Here is a 17,729-nt window from a genome sequence, read left to right as displayed (position 1 = left end):
AAAGAACAGCTTATAATATAACATATTTTAATAAACATAGTAAATCAGAAAACAATCAACGAATTAGTCCCCAAGAATGTTCTGGCATAGGTCCATGTCTGCTCCTTGGTTGGACCATATGGTGTCCAGGAATAGCCTTCAGACCTCTCTCGTCGGCTGCCAGCTCCTGTGCATCCAGGACATTGATAACCTAATGCCTTGTAAAGTAGGCAAGCGTGGTTAAGGCTCGTAGAAGGCATCTGCAGCATATGGCTCATCCAACAATATCACCTCCGGTTGATGACAGTTATTACTGGAGTTTACTGTGTAAATTTTCTTATTTCTTCAATCCTTACAAAGTCAAACCAGTACCCACAATTCTTAGGAATTTATTCTCAAAGAGCCCTAGTGAGGTGCCACGATCCACATCTGTAGAGAAGAATAGGTCTTATGCAGGTGGCATTTGGTTTTCACCGAGTAAATATCCGATCTCCAGCAGTGTGATTCCGAACGCTCTCGTGGGGATAGAGAAAGCATTGATAGTAAGAATTAGTATGTAAATTAAGTGCTAGTATTGCATTTTCTGCCTCCGCAACAGCGTTTAATATACCAGCACAGACAGCCTTCTTACTGTTGAATGCAGCGCCCGCTATTCCTAGCTGCACTCTGCAATAGCTCTTATTGAGAGCTGCTATTTTCAGTTACATACACTCCCAGGGTCCGTATTCTAATGGGAAGTTAAAATTTATCTTTAATTTTATCTACAAAGTAAAACTAAGTTTTCTGTATGAAAAACAGAGTATTTTTACAATTTTTTTTTCTAAGCATGTTCAATTACAGGTTACCTTTGAATTTTCACACAAATATGCACATTTTTGTACATAAATATCGATGTTAGTTTATACCGTCTCGATATGTATCGATGAAGATAGCGTTCATAATCGTGGCACAGGTACTCAAAACTTTCAACCTTTTTGATAACTTGGTTTGACAGTCATAAGATTTTGGGCAAGGCACAAAGTTTTACATGGGTTACAAAGTGTTAGTGTACATGGACTTTTGCAACGTTAATTTTTAAGCCTATGCATGCGGAGTACCTTTTTAGCTTATCAATAGTGACTTGGAAACCCCTGACTGAATTGTCAATTATAACTGCAACATCAGCATACCCAGGTTGCAAAGTTTTTGGAAGGAAGAGATGGATATTCCTCGATCTAGTGGAATTGAATTTCTAAGGATGAAATCCATAAGGCTTATAAAAGAGAACGGTGCAAGGACGCAGTCTTGATGAACTCTGGTGGTGACCTCAAAGCAATGTGACAATCTCCTTAATTCTAATTCGGCATTTGTTATGAGTAAAGGGCTTTGAGCACGAAGCACACGGTCAAGGAATTATTTAATTCTTTATACTCCTGTAGAATACAGTGTATGTTATGGATATGGTCCGAACATGACCTACTAGGTAAAAAACTTGCCAGGCTCTCTCTTAATATTTGAATAATGGGGCTTCAAACTCTGCAATATAAGCTAGTATCTTTCCCCATAGAAGTGCAATGCCACGATAGTTATCATAGATTAATGGATCACTCTTTTTATGCAATGCAGTAATCTCATCTTATACCCACTCTCATGGACACCTTTCTTGTTCCCACACCTAGTGATGCTGTTTTAGAGAAATTCCAGGTGTATGGTTAACTCCTGGTGCCGCGCTGTTTTTCAAATTAGACAGAGCTACTTTTATTCCAGCCTGAAATGTTCAAGGCAGCCTCCATGGTAACATCGAGGGCGGAAGGTGGGGGAGGTTGGTTAAGAACTCTTTGGAAATGACCAAGCCGTATTTTCTTTAAGCGGTCGCAGTCCGAGACTTACTCGATCTCGATCAGATTTTTTTTACTGCCCCCGGAGCGATCGATCATTTACCGCAGATCTTATGCATGATCTGGACACAATGAGACGTATGTTTTTTTAAATGGTCAAAGAATGAGGATGAAATGTTTCTATTCCATAATTTTTTGAAAAAATAATAAAAAGTATTATTATATAATTACAAGAAGACCCGCTTGTCTTTTTTTATTCTCAGAATGTATAATACATTTTGATTTGTACATTAATTTCAACTTTTAGATATAAATCAACGTAGCAGTATGAATTGACTAGCCAAGTTGAGTAATCAAAATGATACAAAGAAAAATGATATTTTATTAAGAAAAGGTGCGAGTTGTTTGCAGAGATATTCATGGATTGTAATCTGAAATTTAAATTAGTAAAATTAATTAAGACTGGTGAAGTTGAGATTCACACAGAAGTATAATACAAACATGTCATTCCCTCGAGAGGACCATCTGACAGATATATTTCAGCAAATAATAAAAGGTATTTCAGAGTAATAAGGCGCCATCTCCGTAGAGTCGCCAATACAGACGAAAATCATTCTAGGATTATCAATCACGAAGTTAGATTTAGTTGACAGGAAAATAACGAGCCGTAGGTACTCAGGTCGGAAATCGTAAGCGCAGTGCGGACTCGTCCATCACACGTATGCTATTAAACCTAACTCCAAACCAAAAATTTGCAACGCTTTTGTTCTATGCAATAGAGCGAAATGTCGTCTCTACAGCTGTGGGGTATTATTACTCTGAGGTATACAGACATTTTTTTGTTTTTTTTTTTATGTAAGTAATTATGTTTCAAAGGATATTGTTAAAAGAAACGCCTTTTCTTTGATCCTTTTTTTGGGGTGTTTTTCCTTTTCTTTTTTTTACTAACAGAATTTCCCCCACTCTCATCTAAAGCACTGTAGTCACCAAAAGAGGTGATTTCATCACCGAGAGTTCCGATAGTCGTAACTTTTCTCTTACGGTGCTTTTCAGTTTTCGTAAGTGGTAGACGAGTCAAGTAGTTTTCTTCATATTCAGTTTTTTCTTGCTCGAACTTCGAAATGGCTTGGTGATGGCGGTTTCCACTAGAAACTTCTAGCGGAGTATCGAGGTACTCATCACGCAACTCCCTCATGACGCTGGAATTCAATGCTCTTCTTCGGTTTCGTTCAGCTTGACGGCTATCTCTTTCTCCTTTAGTTTCATGATCGGCATAGTGAAGTGCCGCAAGTTTAGGAGGCACATAAATACCATTACCGGAACCTTTCTCTCTAGTTTTGGATTTTTCATCTCCACTGTGATCGGAGTCATTGCCGGAACCTTCGGCAAGCTTACTAACTAGATTTTCTGGATGAGCTCGATAAAGGCTAGGGTTATTTTCTGAACTAACTCCAGTAATGGCATTTTTTACAACTTTGTCAATTTGATATTTAAGTTTAGTGTCAATAGGACGAATCTTTTCTAGAATAGTTCGAACTTGAATAAGTCTATCGATAGAGGGGTCAGCTTCAATTTTTTCCCCAGAAGATTTTCTCAATACAATGTACGATAGATCAATTAGGTAACTCAAGAGCATCTGATACTTGACTTCGAGAAAACTTAAACCTTTGTCGGTTGTCATTTCCCCGTTTTTTACCCTTTGAAGCATGCTATCCACTAACTGAGTAACTTCTAAGACACTATTGTTCATTTCTTCCAATAAATGCATAGCTTGTGGTAAATTTTGTTGTTCCATTTCCTCAGATGCCTGGAAGATAAAATTTCATAATGTATGACTTCCACATACGTATGTATTCTGTGTTATAACATTCAGTGTTAATATTATATTACCTGCACCATGACTGCGAAATATTGTCGATGTGAACATAAACTGTATGCAACTAGTAATGCTCATATAATTTACAATACTATTTGGAAACTATGAAACAATGAGCACTAGGCAAATTTTACTAAAAACTAATTAACATATTCAAAATCAGTCATGATTGATGTAACACAAATTATTTTGATAAAAAATATTCCTTCAAAATAACATGCCGCAAACAAAAAACCATAGAAGGTTCAGATAAAAAGAAAAAATTCATAAAAAAATAAACACATACTACTGATGAACAGATTCATAAACTCATAAACCCTACCGATTTTTCGGTAGGTCTACCGATTTAATGAGCAATTTACCTACCAACCGAGTTTGATCTAAATTCTACAGATTTTTAAACATTAACTTTTACAATAAAATACAAACAAAAAATGGAATTATCGATGAAATTCTGTAGAAATGTCTTTTTTTTTTGACAGAGCAGCAGTATTTTTGTACATATTTTTAAAAATGGAATAACCCACTTATCACCAGGTTCGAAAGAAGAAATGGAAGGAGATTATGAAAAATACATCACAACACCTAGACCAATTGAGACAAAAATCTTTCTCGATTTTTTTTCTTGCAACTGGCGGGAATCGAACTCATGACGTCAGTTTCACAGTTGGCCGTCTTACCAACTGTACCACGGCACCTGCTTTAGCTGTGACTCCCTCCACCTCTCCAATTACGGATCAAAAAGCTGGCAACGCTAGTCACACCCTCTCCTCGCTTACGGTCTTTAGGGGAATAAAGTATTTTGAAGTCGATTACTCTGGTCATTCTTACGGCTTCTGGAGGAGTAATGAATCCAGCGATTGGCAATATCGGCCATCACTCCTCTCGTCCATGACATTTGGGTTAATTATGAATCTACTGAAATCTACAGATTTATAAAAAAAGAAACGATTGAAACAAATTGAACGAAAATAAGTTACAAATTGTTACAGCTAAAGTACATGGCACGATTTTTTTTATTGTGCCTTTTAATTTATGATCATTCTTCCACTGCCTTATTTTGTGAACGCGTTTTTTGTTTGTGTATTTATTTTTGACAGATATAGAAAATTAGTCTATTATCATTTTCTTTGAATATTATGTTGAATTTGTGTTCGTCAGTCAGAATCTGTAGCGTCTATGGTCAAAATTAGGAACGTCAGGAGTTCAATTTCTGCAGGGGTCTACAAAAATCTATCAGTATGTGTAAATTCTGGATGTTGTGAACATCCGCACATTTAAAATAAAACACAAGATTAATGCATATAACACACTAGAAGCTTGACACGACTTGTCATCTAGCTTAAAAACGAAGGGGTGTTAATAAATTGATTCGTGTTTAGTATATTGCCTCATCAAAGACACTTATATTCACAACTCTACATGGATATCTTGTGAAATTATTTTTTATTGTTCTAAATAACCATGGATATCGTAAGTTGATAATATTAATACATTGAAACATATCTTATATACCGCTAATTTAATATTAATAATATATTTTCCTTTATATTTACAGTTAAATTTGTATTTCGCATCAATTATTTTGTTTTCTACTGTGGGTGCATTTTATGTTCCTGGCGTTGCTCCTGTAGAGTTTCGGAAAGGACAAAAAATCGATGTGAAAGCAGTTAAAATGACAAGTGTGCACACCCAGCTACCCTATGAGTACTACTCTCTTCCTTTTTGTCTTCCTAAAAATGGGACATTTGTTTACAAATCTGAGAATTTAGGGGAAGTTCTCAGAGGAGATAGAATAGTAAATACACCATATACTGTACAGATGGCTGAAGATATACAGTGTCGTCTTCTGTGTCACAGTAAAAATAACCCCATGAATTGGAATGCTGAAGAATCGCAGAATGTTGGAAACCGAATTGAACATGAATATTATGTTCATTTGTAAGTAAATCAGATTGTATTTTCTAATCAATCCCCCTAAAGACAAATAAACACTATATTAAAATATAATAACAGCACAATGTACTTTCTATTGATTAATTGTGTTGTAATTTTGTTTTTAGACTGGTTGATAACCTCCCTGTAGCAACGCACTCTCTAAAGAGTGGTAATGTGGAACAAATAGTTGAGCAAGGATACCGACTGGGAGTGATGACTCACGGAAAGCCTTACATCCACAATCACTTAAAACTGATATTGCAGTATCATCCCAGGAGTGCGTAAGTGGAATATTGTCGTTTTGTGTAATTTTATAAGGTTTTGTATTCGGAAATTTCAATAGAAAATTCCATGAACTATGGTGAGTTCGACACGTATTACTGCACAAGTTGTACCAGTTACAGGTGTTGTTCACAAAGTTTTCTTTCTTCTTTTTGAATGCTTTGTATGCAGAATGGTGAATGCGATCTATGCCTCTAGGTGTGTATCTACCTAAAGTTTTTCCCCCCAGTTACAATATTCGTCTAAGCAATGCCACTGAATAGAAAAATAATATTTACGTGTAAAATGATGGTAAGTATTTATTCTATCTTCTGTGTTTAATATATGTATGATTTTAGGTTGTTTTCAGTAGCTGAGATTGTAAAAATAATTTATAGTAAATTTTATCCACTTGATCCATAAAACTTCTTTACAAAGTTTTTATAAATGACAATAAATCTGTAGCCATTTTTTATTTTCATGTATTTTGGCAAAGTGTATTTTTTGAATAAGTATTCCTCCATTAGATGTGTAACATGTTATCATGACCCTTTTTTTATATTGACTGATATTTACAGACTTATAGACAACAGGGATGAAGAAAATACTGGAAATATTGATATTTACAGTATAAATTTAAGTGCTATCAGTGCAGCCAGATATTTTGTTGTCATTGGAGAACTCCTTACAATTATATAGCATACCCATAATTATTTATTAATGAGAATATGTTTACAATTCTATTTATTTCACATTAAACTGAAGAACAGACGCAATTTGACATTGACGCACTTAAATTCAATCTCCAAAATATAATAAATCGATTTTAACATACATAATTGAAATATAAATGTTTATTTTTCTTTAGGGATAAATACCGTGTTGTTGGGTTTGAAGTAGAACCGATGTCGGTAGATAGAGAGGAATTACAGTTTAATGGAGATTCATGCAGTTTCCCTAGTGACCCGAAGCCACAGCTGGTAAATACTGTAACTGGCACGAAGCTTTTCTTTACATATTCGGTTGAGTGGATACAGTCAGATATCAGCTGGGCCTCACGATGGGACATATACTTAGGAATGAATGATGTCCAAATTCATTGGTTTTCTATAATCAATTCATTGATGGTTGTATTTTTTCTGTCAGGTGAGTGTTACATGCTTATCCATGTTAATTTTAGTTTAATGTTTTATTGTAAATTAAACCAATATTATTCTAGTTGACAGCGGTTGTTTGTTCGTTACCTGTAGTTGGTCAGTGTCAACCCACTTTTGCGATTGTATGTGTTCTCTGCAATTTTTGAACAAATAATTGATTGTTAAACAATATTTTTGTTCTTGTTTTTCCTTTTTTTTTAAATACTTCTTTTTGTGTGAATTAAAAAATTTAATTTGTGAATGTAATGAAAAAAAATTTTTTGAATGGTATACTCATTATTCAAGTGGATATAACAATTTTTGAAAAATTAGTTACGTTTTTACTGTAAATAAATTTTGCTTTGTTTTATTATAATTTTTAAATTTGTCAAAATTCCATGAATTACTCCAATACATTATTTGAGTATTGAACATTTTATGTACTAATGTAATTATAATTTTGCTATTTAATTAGACAATACTTTTATTTTAATATAAGTTAAAAATTAAAATACTTCATACACTCCTGCTAATTTATTTGACTAAATAGCGTGCTTTCACTCTCTTTTCTAAGTGTATTATAATCAAATTTTATTAGTTTATCATCTATTTTATTTGAAAATGTTTATTTTTAGGGATATTAACTATGATTATGATACGGACATTGAGGCGAGATATAGCCAGGTACAATGCTGATGAAGGTGTGGATGATGTAATCGAAGAAACTGGATGGAAATTAGTTCACGGTGATGTTTTTCGACCGCCAAGGCAATCTCGACTGTTTGCCGCTGTTATTGGAAGCGGAATCCAAATATTTTTTATGGCTTTAATTACTTTATGTGAGTATTGTATTAGTCAGATTGTTGATATCTACCAATTTAATTTTTATATTACAACTCGGAAGAAATACCAACGCTGGAATGATAAAAAAGGCCGATGCTCCATTTCTGATAGAATTCAGTTACATACATAAATACATATCGACAGTGGAAAGCCTATTTGACTAACATGCATATATCCATTTATTATTTAGAATTTAAATTACCCGCCAAATTGCTATCTAAATAATAATAAACGCATTCACAGTATTTTCCCATGAATTGTAAAGCTTATATTATTTTAATTATCTTTGTTTTGCATGGAAAAGCAATCATATTTTTAAAATGTATGTTTTTTTTTTGTATTTTAGTCTTCATAGTGATTTTTAAAAATTTCACTTTGAAATTATCACAGCTGGCATTGACTTCTACTAATTTAATCCCCTTATTACTTATATTTTCTTATTACTGCATATTACGTTTACTAATTGCATTTCTTAATTTTAAAGAGGGATATGAAATTTATTTTATCCACGTTATTAAAGTTATGAAAATGATATTATAATGATGGTTGAATAACATACTACACTGTCAAATAAGTACCCGGAAATTTGAAATAAAACACAAACAACTTATCAATCATCTAAATTTATTATATCCCCTTCAAAATAGGCCCCTTCTGAGGCAATACACTTCTTCCAACGAACAATCCAATCATCGAAACACTTTTTAAAGCTATATTCCGGGATGGCCTTCAGTTCTCGTTGCGAATTAGTTTTGATGTCTTCAATGCTCTCAAAACGGGTTCCACGAAGTGGTAATTTGAATTTTGGAAACAGGAAAAAGTCACACGGGGCCATATCTGGAGAGTACGGTGGTTGTTCGATGATATTTGTTGAATTTTTGTTCAAAAACTCGTTCACAATGATCGCTTTGTGCGCTGGTGCATTATCGTGGTGCAAAATCCAACTGTTGTTCCGCCACAAATCTGGTCTTTTGCGACGAACATTCTCTCTCAAACGCCTCATAACGCCAAGATAATATTCTTTATTGACGGTTTGGCCCTCCGGTAAAAATTCCGAATGAACAACACCACGAATATCGAAGAAAACGGTCAGCATCACCTTGATTTTCGATTTGCTTCGGCGCGGTTTTTTCGGTTTCGGCTCATTTTTGGTGCGCCATTCTGATGATTGTTGACTTGTTTGCATGTCGTACTCGAAAACCCATGTCTCGTCACCAGTTATGATGCGTTTGATGAACGTTGGATCGGAATTTACGCGTTTAAGCATGTCTTCAGCCACCTTACTGCGATTCACTTTTTGAAGAAAATTCAGATCTTTTGGCACCAATCGCGCTGCGACTTTCCGCATACCCAAAACATCAACCAAAATATGACGAGCGGTCTCATGAGACATGTTCATTTCTTGGGCTTTCGCAAACTATAATGACGATTTTTGAGCACCATTTCCTTTATTTTGTCGACGTTTTCTTCAGTTGAAGAGGTCGAAGGCCGTCCTGAACGTGGCAAATCGTTCACTTCTTCTCGCCCCTCTTTGAACGATTTATACCAATCGTAAACTTGAGTTTTCGACATGGTTGAATCACCAAATGTTTTTTTCAACATTTCCAACGTTTTGGCACAAGAAATTTCGTTTGAAACACAAAATTTCACACAAACTCTTTGTTCAATATTTTTATCCATAGTAAAAATCGCAACGCACACAAAAGGTTGACTTGTTCCTAATGACGCCGTAACCAAACTAAATGACACATAGCAATAAAAATTCACAGAATAGTGGCTGACAACCTGGGAAAATTTTTTTTTTTAAATATTCTCAGAGGGAAAATTTAAAATGAGAATTTCCGGGTACTTATTTGACAAAAGGTATAAACACCAAATAAAAAGTAAATAATTTGTTTCAGTTTTCGCTATGCTTGGAATGCTCTCACCAGCGTCCCGTGGTGCGTTAATGACGTCGGCCATCTTCCTTTATGTATTCATGGGATTGATAGCAGGATATTTCTCAGCTCGTGTGTACAAGACTATGAGAGGACGGGAATGGAAGAAAGCTGCCCTATCTACGGCCACTTTTTATCCAGCTATAGTGTTTGGAACGTGCTTCTTTTTAAATTTCTTTATCTGGGGCAAGCATTCCAGTGGGGCAGTGCCTTTTACTACGATGATGTCATTATTGTGCCTTTGGTTTTGCATTTCCCTGCCGCTTGTGTATCTAGGGTATTACTTTGGATACAGAAAACAGGGTTTCCAGCACCCCGTTCGAACTAACCAAATCCCGCGACAAGTTCCAGAACAGCTCTGGTACATGAATCCTGCACTATGGTAATTATTTTTATATTTTTAAATCTATTCATCGAACATATTAATATATTCTTTTCTTGTTTGGAAAACTAATTTGTGTTTTTTTCTAGCACGTTGATGGCTGGCATTTTACCATTTGGAGCTGTTTTCATAGAGCTGTTTTTCATTTTCACAGCTATTTGGGAGAATCAAATATATTATTTATTTGGGTTCTTATTCTTAGTTTTTTGTATATTGGTGATTTCTTGCTCACAAATATCCATTGTCATGGTGTACTTCCAACTATGTGGGGAGGTTAGTATTTAAAACAAAATTGAATAAATATATTGAATTTTTTAAATAACAAATATGGGAAGTAATATTTTGTCAATCAATGGAAACAAATATTTTTTTATAATTCCATTCTTATCTGGGTAAAATAAGAATAAAATTCATTCTTTCCACCAAAACTTATTTTAAAAAACCTTTTACATTAAATGCAAATTTGTTTTAAAACATTTGTGTGTTTAATGTCTGTCTATAATCTAGTCTATGAGTGTGTCTATGAACAACCAGCTATGTCTGTATATATTTTCCGCTATGTATATTGAAATGTAATATTATAAGTAATTGTTACTATACATGGTGATTAACATATTATTTCAGGATTACCATTGGTGGTGGAGAAGTTTCTTGGTATCGGGTGGTTCTGCGGTTTATGTCTTAGCATATGCTGTGTTTTATTTCTTCACTAAATTGGAAATAACCGAATTCATTCCAACTCTATTGTACGTAGGGTACACAGGTATGTACCTTAATTTGAAAAATGTAGTTTAATGAAAAAATATGAATTGTCAACATTCACAAGTGGAAATAGTGGGTATTGGAAACATGCAACTACAACATATTATTTTACTCATGAAACAAATCTTGGTTTTAATTTGCGATTTCTATTGAAATTTAATAATGACAATTTAATTGTAATTTTTAAACTGAATTCTATAACATTAAGCATTTTTAATTTAGCATGAGCATAACTCTATATTAGTTTTGCGTCTTAATAAAATTTGATATTTTTTTCCCTAGGCTTTTTAAAATTTTGCTACATAGTAACAGAGAGATTTATGGAAATAAAAAAAAATGCAAAAAATACCAGAATTATTCGAATTTTAAGTAAAATATTCTGGTAATTTTGTGCAAAATTCTGGTAAACCTTAAATTGTTGATACCATCGTGTATAGGTAATGGATGGGTTTGTACACAAATATTCAAAATATAATTATACACTTGGTCTCATAAAATATCACTTACATTATTATCATCATCATTCCCTTTTCGCACTTAATGGTGCATAGGGCACTGCATTGGTACACCAATCGCAGCGTATCTTGATAATTTTTTTGTTACATGAAGATAAGATAATCAGTCTTACGCTTCAGGTACCAGTCCAGGGACTATGAAATATTATTGTGTGAAAACACCCCTATAAAGAAAAATTTCATATCAACCATGTCGGGAATCAAACCCGACACCTCTTAGTTGGTAGGCAAACGCGCTGACCATTACACCGACAATTAATATAGAAAAAAAAACCTCTATAAATTTTTAACAATGGTGACCTTAATTTCTCCAAAATGTCATCAAACATATTATTTGATTAGTTGTTGTATTACATCCAGTCTTCATTTATTTAAAAAGTGTGTTGAACGAATTGATTGTATTAATTGAGCTTTGTGTTGAACGAATTGATTTTGACATCTTGGTATGGTTTCTAGGCCTAATGGTCCTGACATTCTGGTTGCTGACTGGAACAATAGGATTCTTCGCAGCTTACGCATTTATAAGGAAAATATATGGAGCAGTTAAGATCGATTAAAGTGATTAAAAGTAAAACTTGTTGTGTATCTGATTGGACAAATTTGAATGTAAATTAATTGTTAATTTAAGAATAACCACATGTGAACGTGAACTAAATTTAAGGTGACAAATAATAGATAATTTTTTGTTTTATAGTTATATACCTATGTGTAACAATATAAAGTTATTAGAAATATATGTTTTTTTATGCGAGTCAATTTTCCTAAATATTTTCCCAATCTTAGGTGTAGGGATTGTCACATTGGGCTGTCTTGCGCGAGGTTCCCGGTTTGATCAAATCATTTTTTCACAACAATATTAAACATCTTGTTTTCATAATGGTGAAAAAATAATGCTGCAATCGTTTGCCAGGATGGCAATGAAGTGCCTTAGGTCCATTTAGAAGCAGATGATCATGATAAAACTATGTAGGTAACGGTAATGAAAGAAAAAAAACATTGAAAAAGTGATTCCTCTACCAAGTCATTTTTGTATTCATTGATATGGATTTTTCTCATCAGCAAGTCATTGCAACTCTTTTTTTTTTAAAAACCGTATTAATGAATTAATGTTAATGTTGAATTTTAAAAATAAATGTAAAAAGATATTAAAGTGCAGCAAATTATTCACCCCAACCTCAAAAAGATCTAGATTTTTCTTTTGTATCTTCTATTGAATTTTTCTTTAAGAAATATTTTTCAATAACTGCGTCACCATCAGTTTTTTTTTCATCGTAATACCAACCCAGAGCTGGTCAGAGCCGCAACCATATAGTTTTTCTTTGTTTTGAGTACATATTTGTTTAATTTATTTCTATATGTTTTGAGTACATATTCTCTTTCAAAGTTAAGTTTTCTGGTGATCTTTTCCATCTGTTCCATAGTGCATCTTTTATTTTTATTTTTACCAGGAAGTTAGAATTTGCCCATATTTTTCTTCCACAACTTTTGACCGTATTTTATATATTTCTAACTACTATAATATTCTATAAAATTTTTCAAATTTTTCATATATTTTATTATACAGACAAGTTCAGTCTCCTCTAGATGCTGCTTCCAATGAATTAGTTAAATATTATGTCAATAAAATTTGTATAAAACCACTCACCAACTTATCTGTCTACCGGTTTCGAGACGTAACCCGTCTCTTCGTCAGGACAACAACACTACACCAACATGCAAATACCACTACACACCTTCACCATAGTAGATTTGCAAAAATATAAAATCGACATGCAGGTTAGACACATGCTTCACTACGCCACCACCGAGGGTTAATGACTTATGAAGCTAATATTTCAAAAGGATTAACAATCGAAAAAGGAGGAAAAAGGGAGGGAGAGGGTAGGGTGACCATTACAATGAAATATCGAATAATGGACTATATTGGAAAGTTACTTGATTATTAATTAAAGGGACATTATTTTTCAAAGCCTTCTTTATGTAAAAAGTCTCCATATTATTTACTTTCAGTCCTTTATTATTTATGTGTAAAACTTTAACACCGGTATCTTTATTAAATTCATGATTTGAGTCTATAATGTGGTTGGCGAATTCTGAGAAGTTATTATTACTAAGACATCTCATGTGTTCTTTAACACGAGTATCGAAATTTCTTGACATTCTTCCAATGTAGACTGACGAACAAGAATTGCAATTTAATTGGTAGACACCCGAATTATTAATTATTAAATAATATGGAGATTTTTTACATAAAGAAGGCTTTGAAAAATAATGTCCCATTAATTAATAATCAAGTAACTTTCCAATATAGTCCATTATTCGAGATTTCATTGTAATGGTCACCCTACCCTCCCCCTCCCTTTTTCCTCCTTTTCCGATTGTTAATCCTTTTGAAATATTAGCTTCATAAGTCATTAACCCTCGGTGGTGGCGTAGTGAAGCATGTGTCTAACCTGCATGTCGATTTTATATTTTTGCAAATCTACTATGGTGAAGGTGTGTAGTGGTATTTGCATGTTGGTGTAGTGTTGTTGTCCTGACGAAGAGACGGGTTACGTCTCGAAACCGGTAGACAGATAAGTCGGTGAGTGGTTTTATACAAATTTTATTAACATAATATTAAAATGTTGGACCACAAAGTTAATGCTTTGAATATTAATAATAATTAGTTAAATGTTCAGGTTAGTTAATTTATCAGATAGAAAGGTAAAACATTTAGTCTTCTTACTCTTGTCTTCCATCGCTGGAGTTTCAGGGGTGATGAGAGCTATCAGGTAGTGGTCCGCTATATTACCTTCATATGCACATGTCCTTAAATCCCCACACTCCCTGTCCATATATGTGATCCAGGCAGGAGCATACTGTCTTCTGTTGAATGATTACCTCCCTTGTTACGTTGGAGGCCATTATATTTTCATATTGTATAATTGTTCCATTGCTATCTAGAAGATTTAAATTGTCCCCAAGAAGTATAATGGAGTCCTTTACTGCAATTTAAAAAAAATGTTTTTGATCTCTGAAATGAAGAGTTTTTATTGATGATTTTCTAACAATAATTCTACCTAAGTTTTTGTGGAGGTAAGCGTATTATAATAATTGATTTAAAAGAAAAAAAACAGGCGATTCTTTTTCACTATTTTGGAAAATTCCTCTATCCAATAATAATAATCATGGACAATTTATATAGTGCCTTTTTAAATACATTATGTCAATGAGCCCAGTTACAAAAAAGACAATGATAAAGTTAAAAAATTACAACAGAGATGGAGAACATTTTAGAGAAGGAAATATGGAAGTCTAGGCATTTACAGGGCTTATGACCTCTCATTGGCTGGTTTAAGCGGCCACTTTACACAATTTGTTGGCTTTTGTGAAGTAAAAGAGCTGAAACTTTTATCATGTGGGTGGAGATGCATCCCGCTGAACCAATTCTACTACTAGGTAACGGCTGGAAAAGTACATGATAAAGGTTTCAGCTCTTTTACTTCACAAAAGCCAACAGATGGAAGAGTTGAGGAAATGTGGGTGTTTGAATATAGGCAGAATAGTGAATGTTACACAATGTGTAAAGTGGTTGTTTAAACAAACCAATGACAGGCCACAAGCCCTGTAAATGCCTAGACTTCCATATTCCCTTCTCAAAAAAGTTTTCCCCCCTCTGTTGCAACAAATTTAGATCTAAATAACTCCTTAGGGAGGAAATCCAGCCTGTCTACAAACATTTGGACGTACTCGAAACATTGTTAAATATAGATATTTTAAAAAGGCACGTGGTGCTTGATCAGGGCATTATTTTTTTATGATCGGTAGATAACTATGTACTTCATGAGTTCAATATGAAAAAATAACTATTTTTTGTTACACTGAAAAATACGTTCATTGAATATTTAGTAGCAAAATAGTGTTAGAATAAATATAAATACGGTGTGTAAATAGTATATAAGACTGTTAACATAGAACTAAATAAATGAAATATTAAAAAAAAAGGCCTGTGCGTCTGAAAATAATATTATGTTTATTGAATATCAAACAAGATGAAACACCCACGCAAAACACCGGGAGCGCAGGATGGAATTGGAAAAACGAGGATGAAAGTAGGTAAAGTAGTGAGACAGCAGGCCAATGTGCGGTAACCATATGTACGACAGGTGCACAAATGTAGACATCCGTGCATTTTGTAAGGCCCAGATAAGCATTATTGACAAAAGCGAGAAAGGAGTTCTGCGTTGGTTTGGACACGTAGAGCGTACGGACAGTGAAAAAACGCCTGAAAAGATTTACAATGCGAATGTTGACGGACGGATCAAACTTAGGATTAATGTTTTAAAGTGTTCGGTCACGTCCTTCACTAGGGCCCAGAAACTATTTTTTCGCTACAAAATGAATGGCCAGAATCTAATACGAACATAAAATGTTAAGGATCTGGGCGTTAGATTTGTGAGCACCCTGACATTTCGTAAACACAGAGACAATCAGTGGTAATGCATTGAATATGTTAGGATTTGTTCTGCGTACTGCCAGGGTTTTTGGAAAATACTCGCGTACTGAGAACTCTTTACAACTCCTTGGTGCGAAGTAGACTCGAGAGTGGCTCGATGATTTGGGGGCCACATGAACTGAAGTGCTCTCTTATGATAGAGAAAATCCAAAGGGGGTTTCTGACATATTTTTACATGAGAGAGTGCGGGTATTATCCATGGCTCTACCCAACCGAGTTTCTCCAGGGTATGCTTGGCTACAACAGTTTAGAGACTAGAAAGAATGTGTCTTTGATTACACATTTTTATCGATTGTTGCGCGGTATGATCGATAATCCTTAGATTATGATGAGCATCGGTTTGTATGTTTCTGATAATTACCTAAGACAGCATCAGCGATTGTTATGTCTGTTAGAAGGACTACCGCTATGCTGAACAACATCGCTCTGGATGTTGATCTGTTCCATGTATCTGAGGGGGTTTTCCGGAGCAGGATTTTCCTACTATTTTGACAAGAGTCTCTTTATGTATTTTTTGTCTTTTTATAATATGTACGACTTAAATTTTAGTTTTGTAATGTATGTATTATTTTAAATAAATTGAATTGAAAACGGATCTGCATCCACTATCTGTGACGAGGAAGACCGAGAAAGACATAGCATGACCAAATCCAACAAATACTTTAAGATGGACATGTCGGAAGTTGGAATAATCGGTGGGCGTGAATAAAAAGATGTATGAATGTGGGGGAAGCGAGATCTGTATGCAAAGACAGATAAATGTGGCGTTCTATCCTCTCTGCCTACCCTTACAGCGAAACGGCGTGGTTGTTTGTTTGTTTTATAAAACACCGTAATTTTGATCGTAGGTAGGTATTTAATGTAAATAGGATAGATATTAGGAACCTTCCTATTTGATCCGAAATGGCGTTCCGGTAAGTTTATCACTATTATTTTCCGATTGAGATATTTGCGTCGAGTTCAATTCATTCAAAATTACGTTTGTAGGCTGTCGGGGGTAGGTTTGGCGCGAACCAGCCTCGAGTTTCAGTCAAAATTTGGCGTCGTACCGAATGCACGCCATGCTCGGCTATTTCGTCGGGGAAAATAAGAGTTTCACAGATAAAACAATATTCATAACTTCTTTTTGATTACCGAAAAATTTACTCTACCTATTTTTGGGTTTGAAATAAAATGTGCGAGTTGTTTAAATTGGTGATAAGTTAAAATTTAAAATATGCGGTTAACATATGAATACGAATATCACGAATAAACGAAAAAGTGCCACCATGGGTAACTATTTATAAATTATACAATTTTATAGGCAAACATTGTATTCGATTAATTCACTGGTAAATTTTGTTGCCGGCCTACGATCTGTAGACAAGTTATGTAATTACTTAATTTAATGTATAATATTAAGTTAAAAAACGTCTTCATTTTTCATTTAAATTCTTTGTAATAAAAAATGAATGATAATATTCATGAACTTATAAGAAGTTGAAAATACTGAAAAATAATGAAAAACTACTGAGGTAAAATGAAACAAAATAATTTGTTTTCTCTATTTTATGTTTTCGTTGTCAATTCTCCATTTTATTTTATTTTTCTTTACTGGACGTAAGAGTCGCCTGTTTTTTTTTATCTTAACAAATATTTAAATAATGGTATGATTCAATTGTGTAATGCAATCGTATATATCAAACATAAAACCTAATATCTTATTTTTTTAATATGTGTAGGTAACTATTAGGTACTGAATAAAAACACACCTTTTTTTAATACATATCCAATTCGATGCGATGA

At 33.9% G+C, this 17,729-nt stretch overlaps 2 protein-coding genes across 2 annotated transcripts; one reads left to right on the top strand and one right to left on the bottom strand.

Annotated features, from left to right (window-relative positions):
• Positions 1 to 2,018: 2,018 nt before the first annotated feature.
• On the bottom strand, positions 2,019 to 3,992 carry LOC148273689 (neuroguidin). The gene is made up of 2 exons (XM_088238341.1): positions 3,687 to 3,992; positions 2,019 to 3,603 (listed from the first exon to the last, which is right to left on the bottom strand). Exons 1-2 carry the CDS (start codon positions 3,693 to 3,695, stop codon positions 2,680 to 2,682), a joined length of 933 nt encoding a protein of 310 aa, XP_088094467.1. The 5' UTR covers positions 3,696 to 3,992; the 3' UTR covers positions 2,019 to 2,679.
• An 855-nt stretch (positions 3,993 to 4,847) lies between these two features.
• TM9SF4 (transmembrane 9 superfamily protein member 4) lies at positions 4,848 to 12,178 on the top strand. The gene is made up of 9 exons (XM_088238342.1): positions 4,848 to 5,145; positions 5,231 to 5,613; positions 5,736 to 5,891; positions 6,740 to 7,017; positions 7,643 to 7,846; positions 9,752 to 10,169; positions 10,259 to 10,442; positions 10,794 to 10,932; positions 11,903 to 12,178. The coding sequence occupies exons 1-9, from the start codon at positions 5,137 to 5,139 to the stop codon at positions 12,001 to 12,003; spliced, it is 1,872 nt and encodes a 623-aa protein (XP_088094468.1). The 5' UTR covers positions 4,848 to 5,136; the 3' UTR covers positions 12,004 to 12,178.
• The last annotated feature ends 5,551 nt before the right edge of the window (positions 12,179 to 17,729 follow it).

Source organism: Micrasema longulum, unplaced genomic scaffold (genome assembly GCF_059751315.1).
Source record: "Micrasema longulum isolate JH-2025_06_02 unplaced genomic scaffold, ASM5975131v1 h1tg001870l, whole genome shotgun sequence".
In the NCBI taxonomy this organism is placed as follows: domain Eukaryota; kingdom Metazoa; phylum Arthropoda; class Insecta; order Trichoptera; family Brachycentridae; genus Micrasema; species Micrasema longulum.
This window is presented reverse-complemented; position numbering and strand designations above follow the sequence as displayed.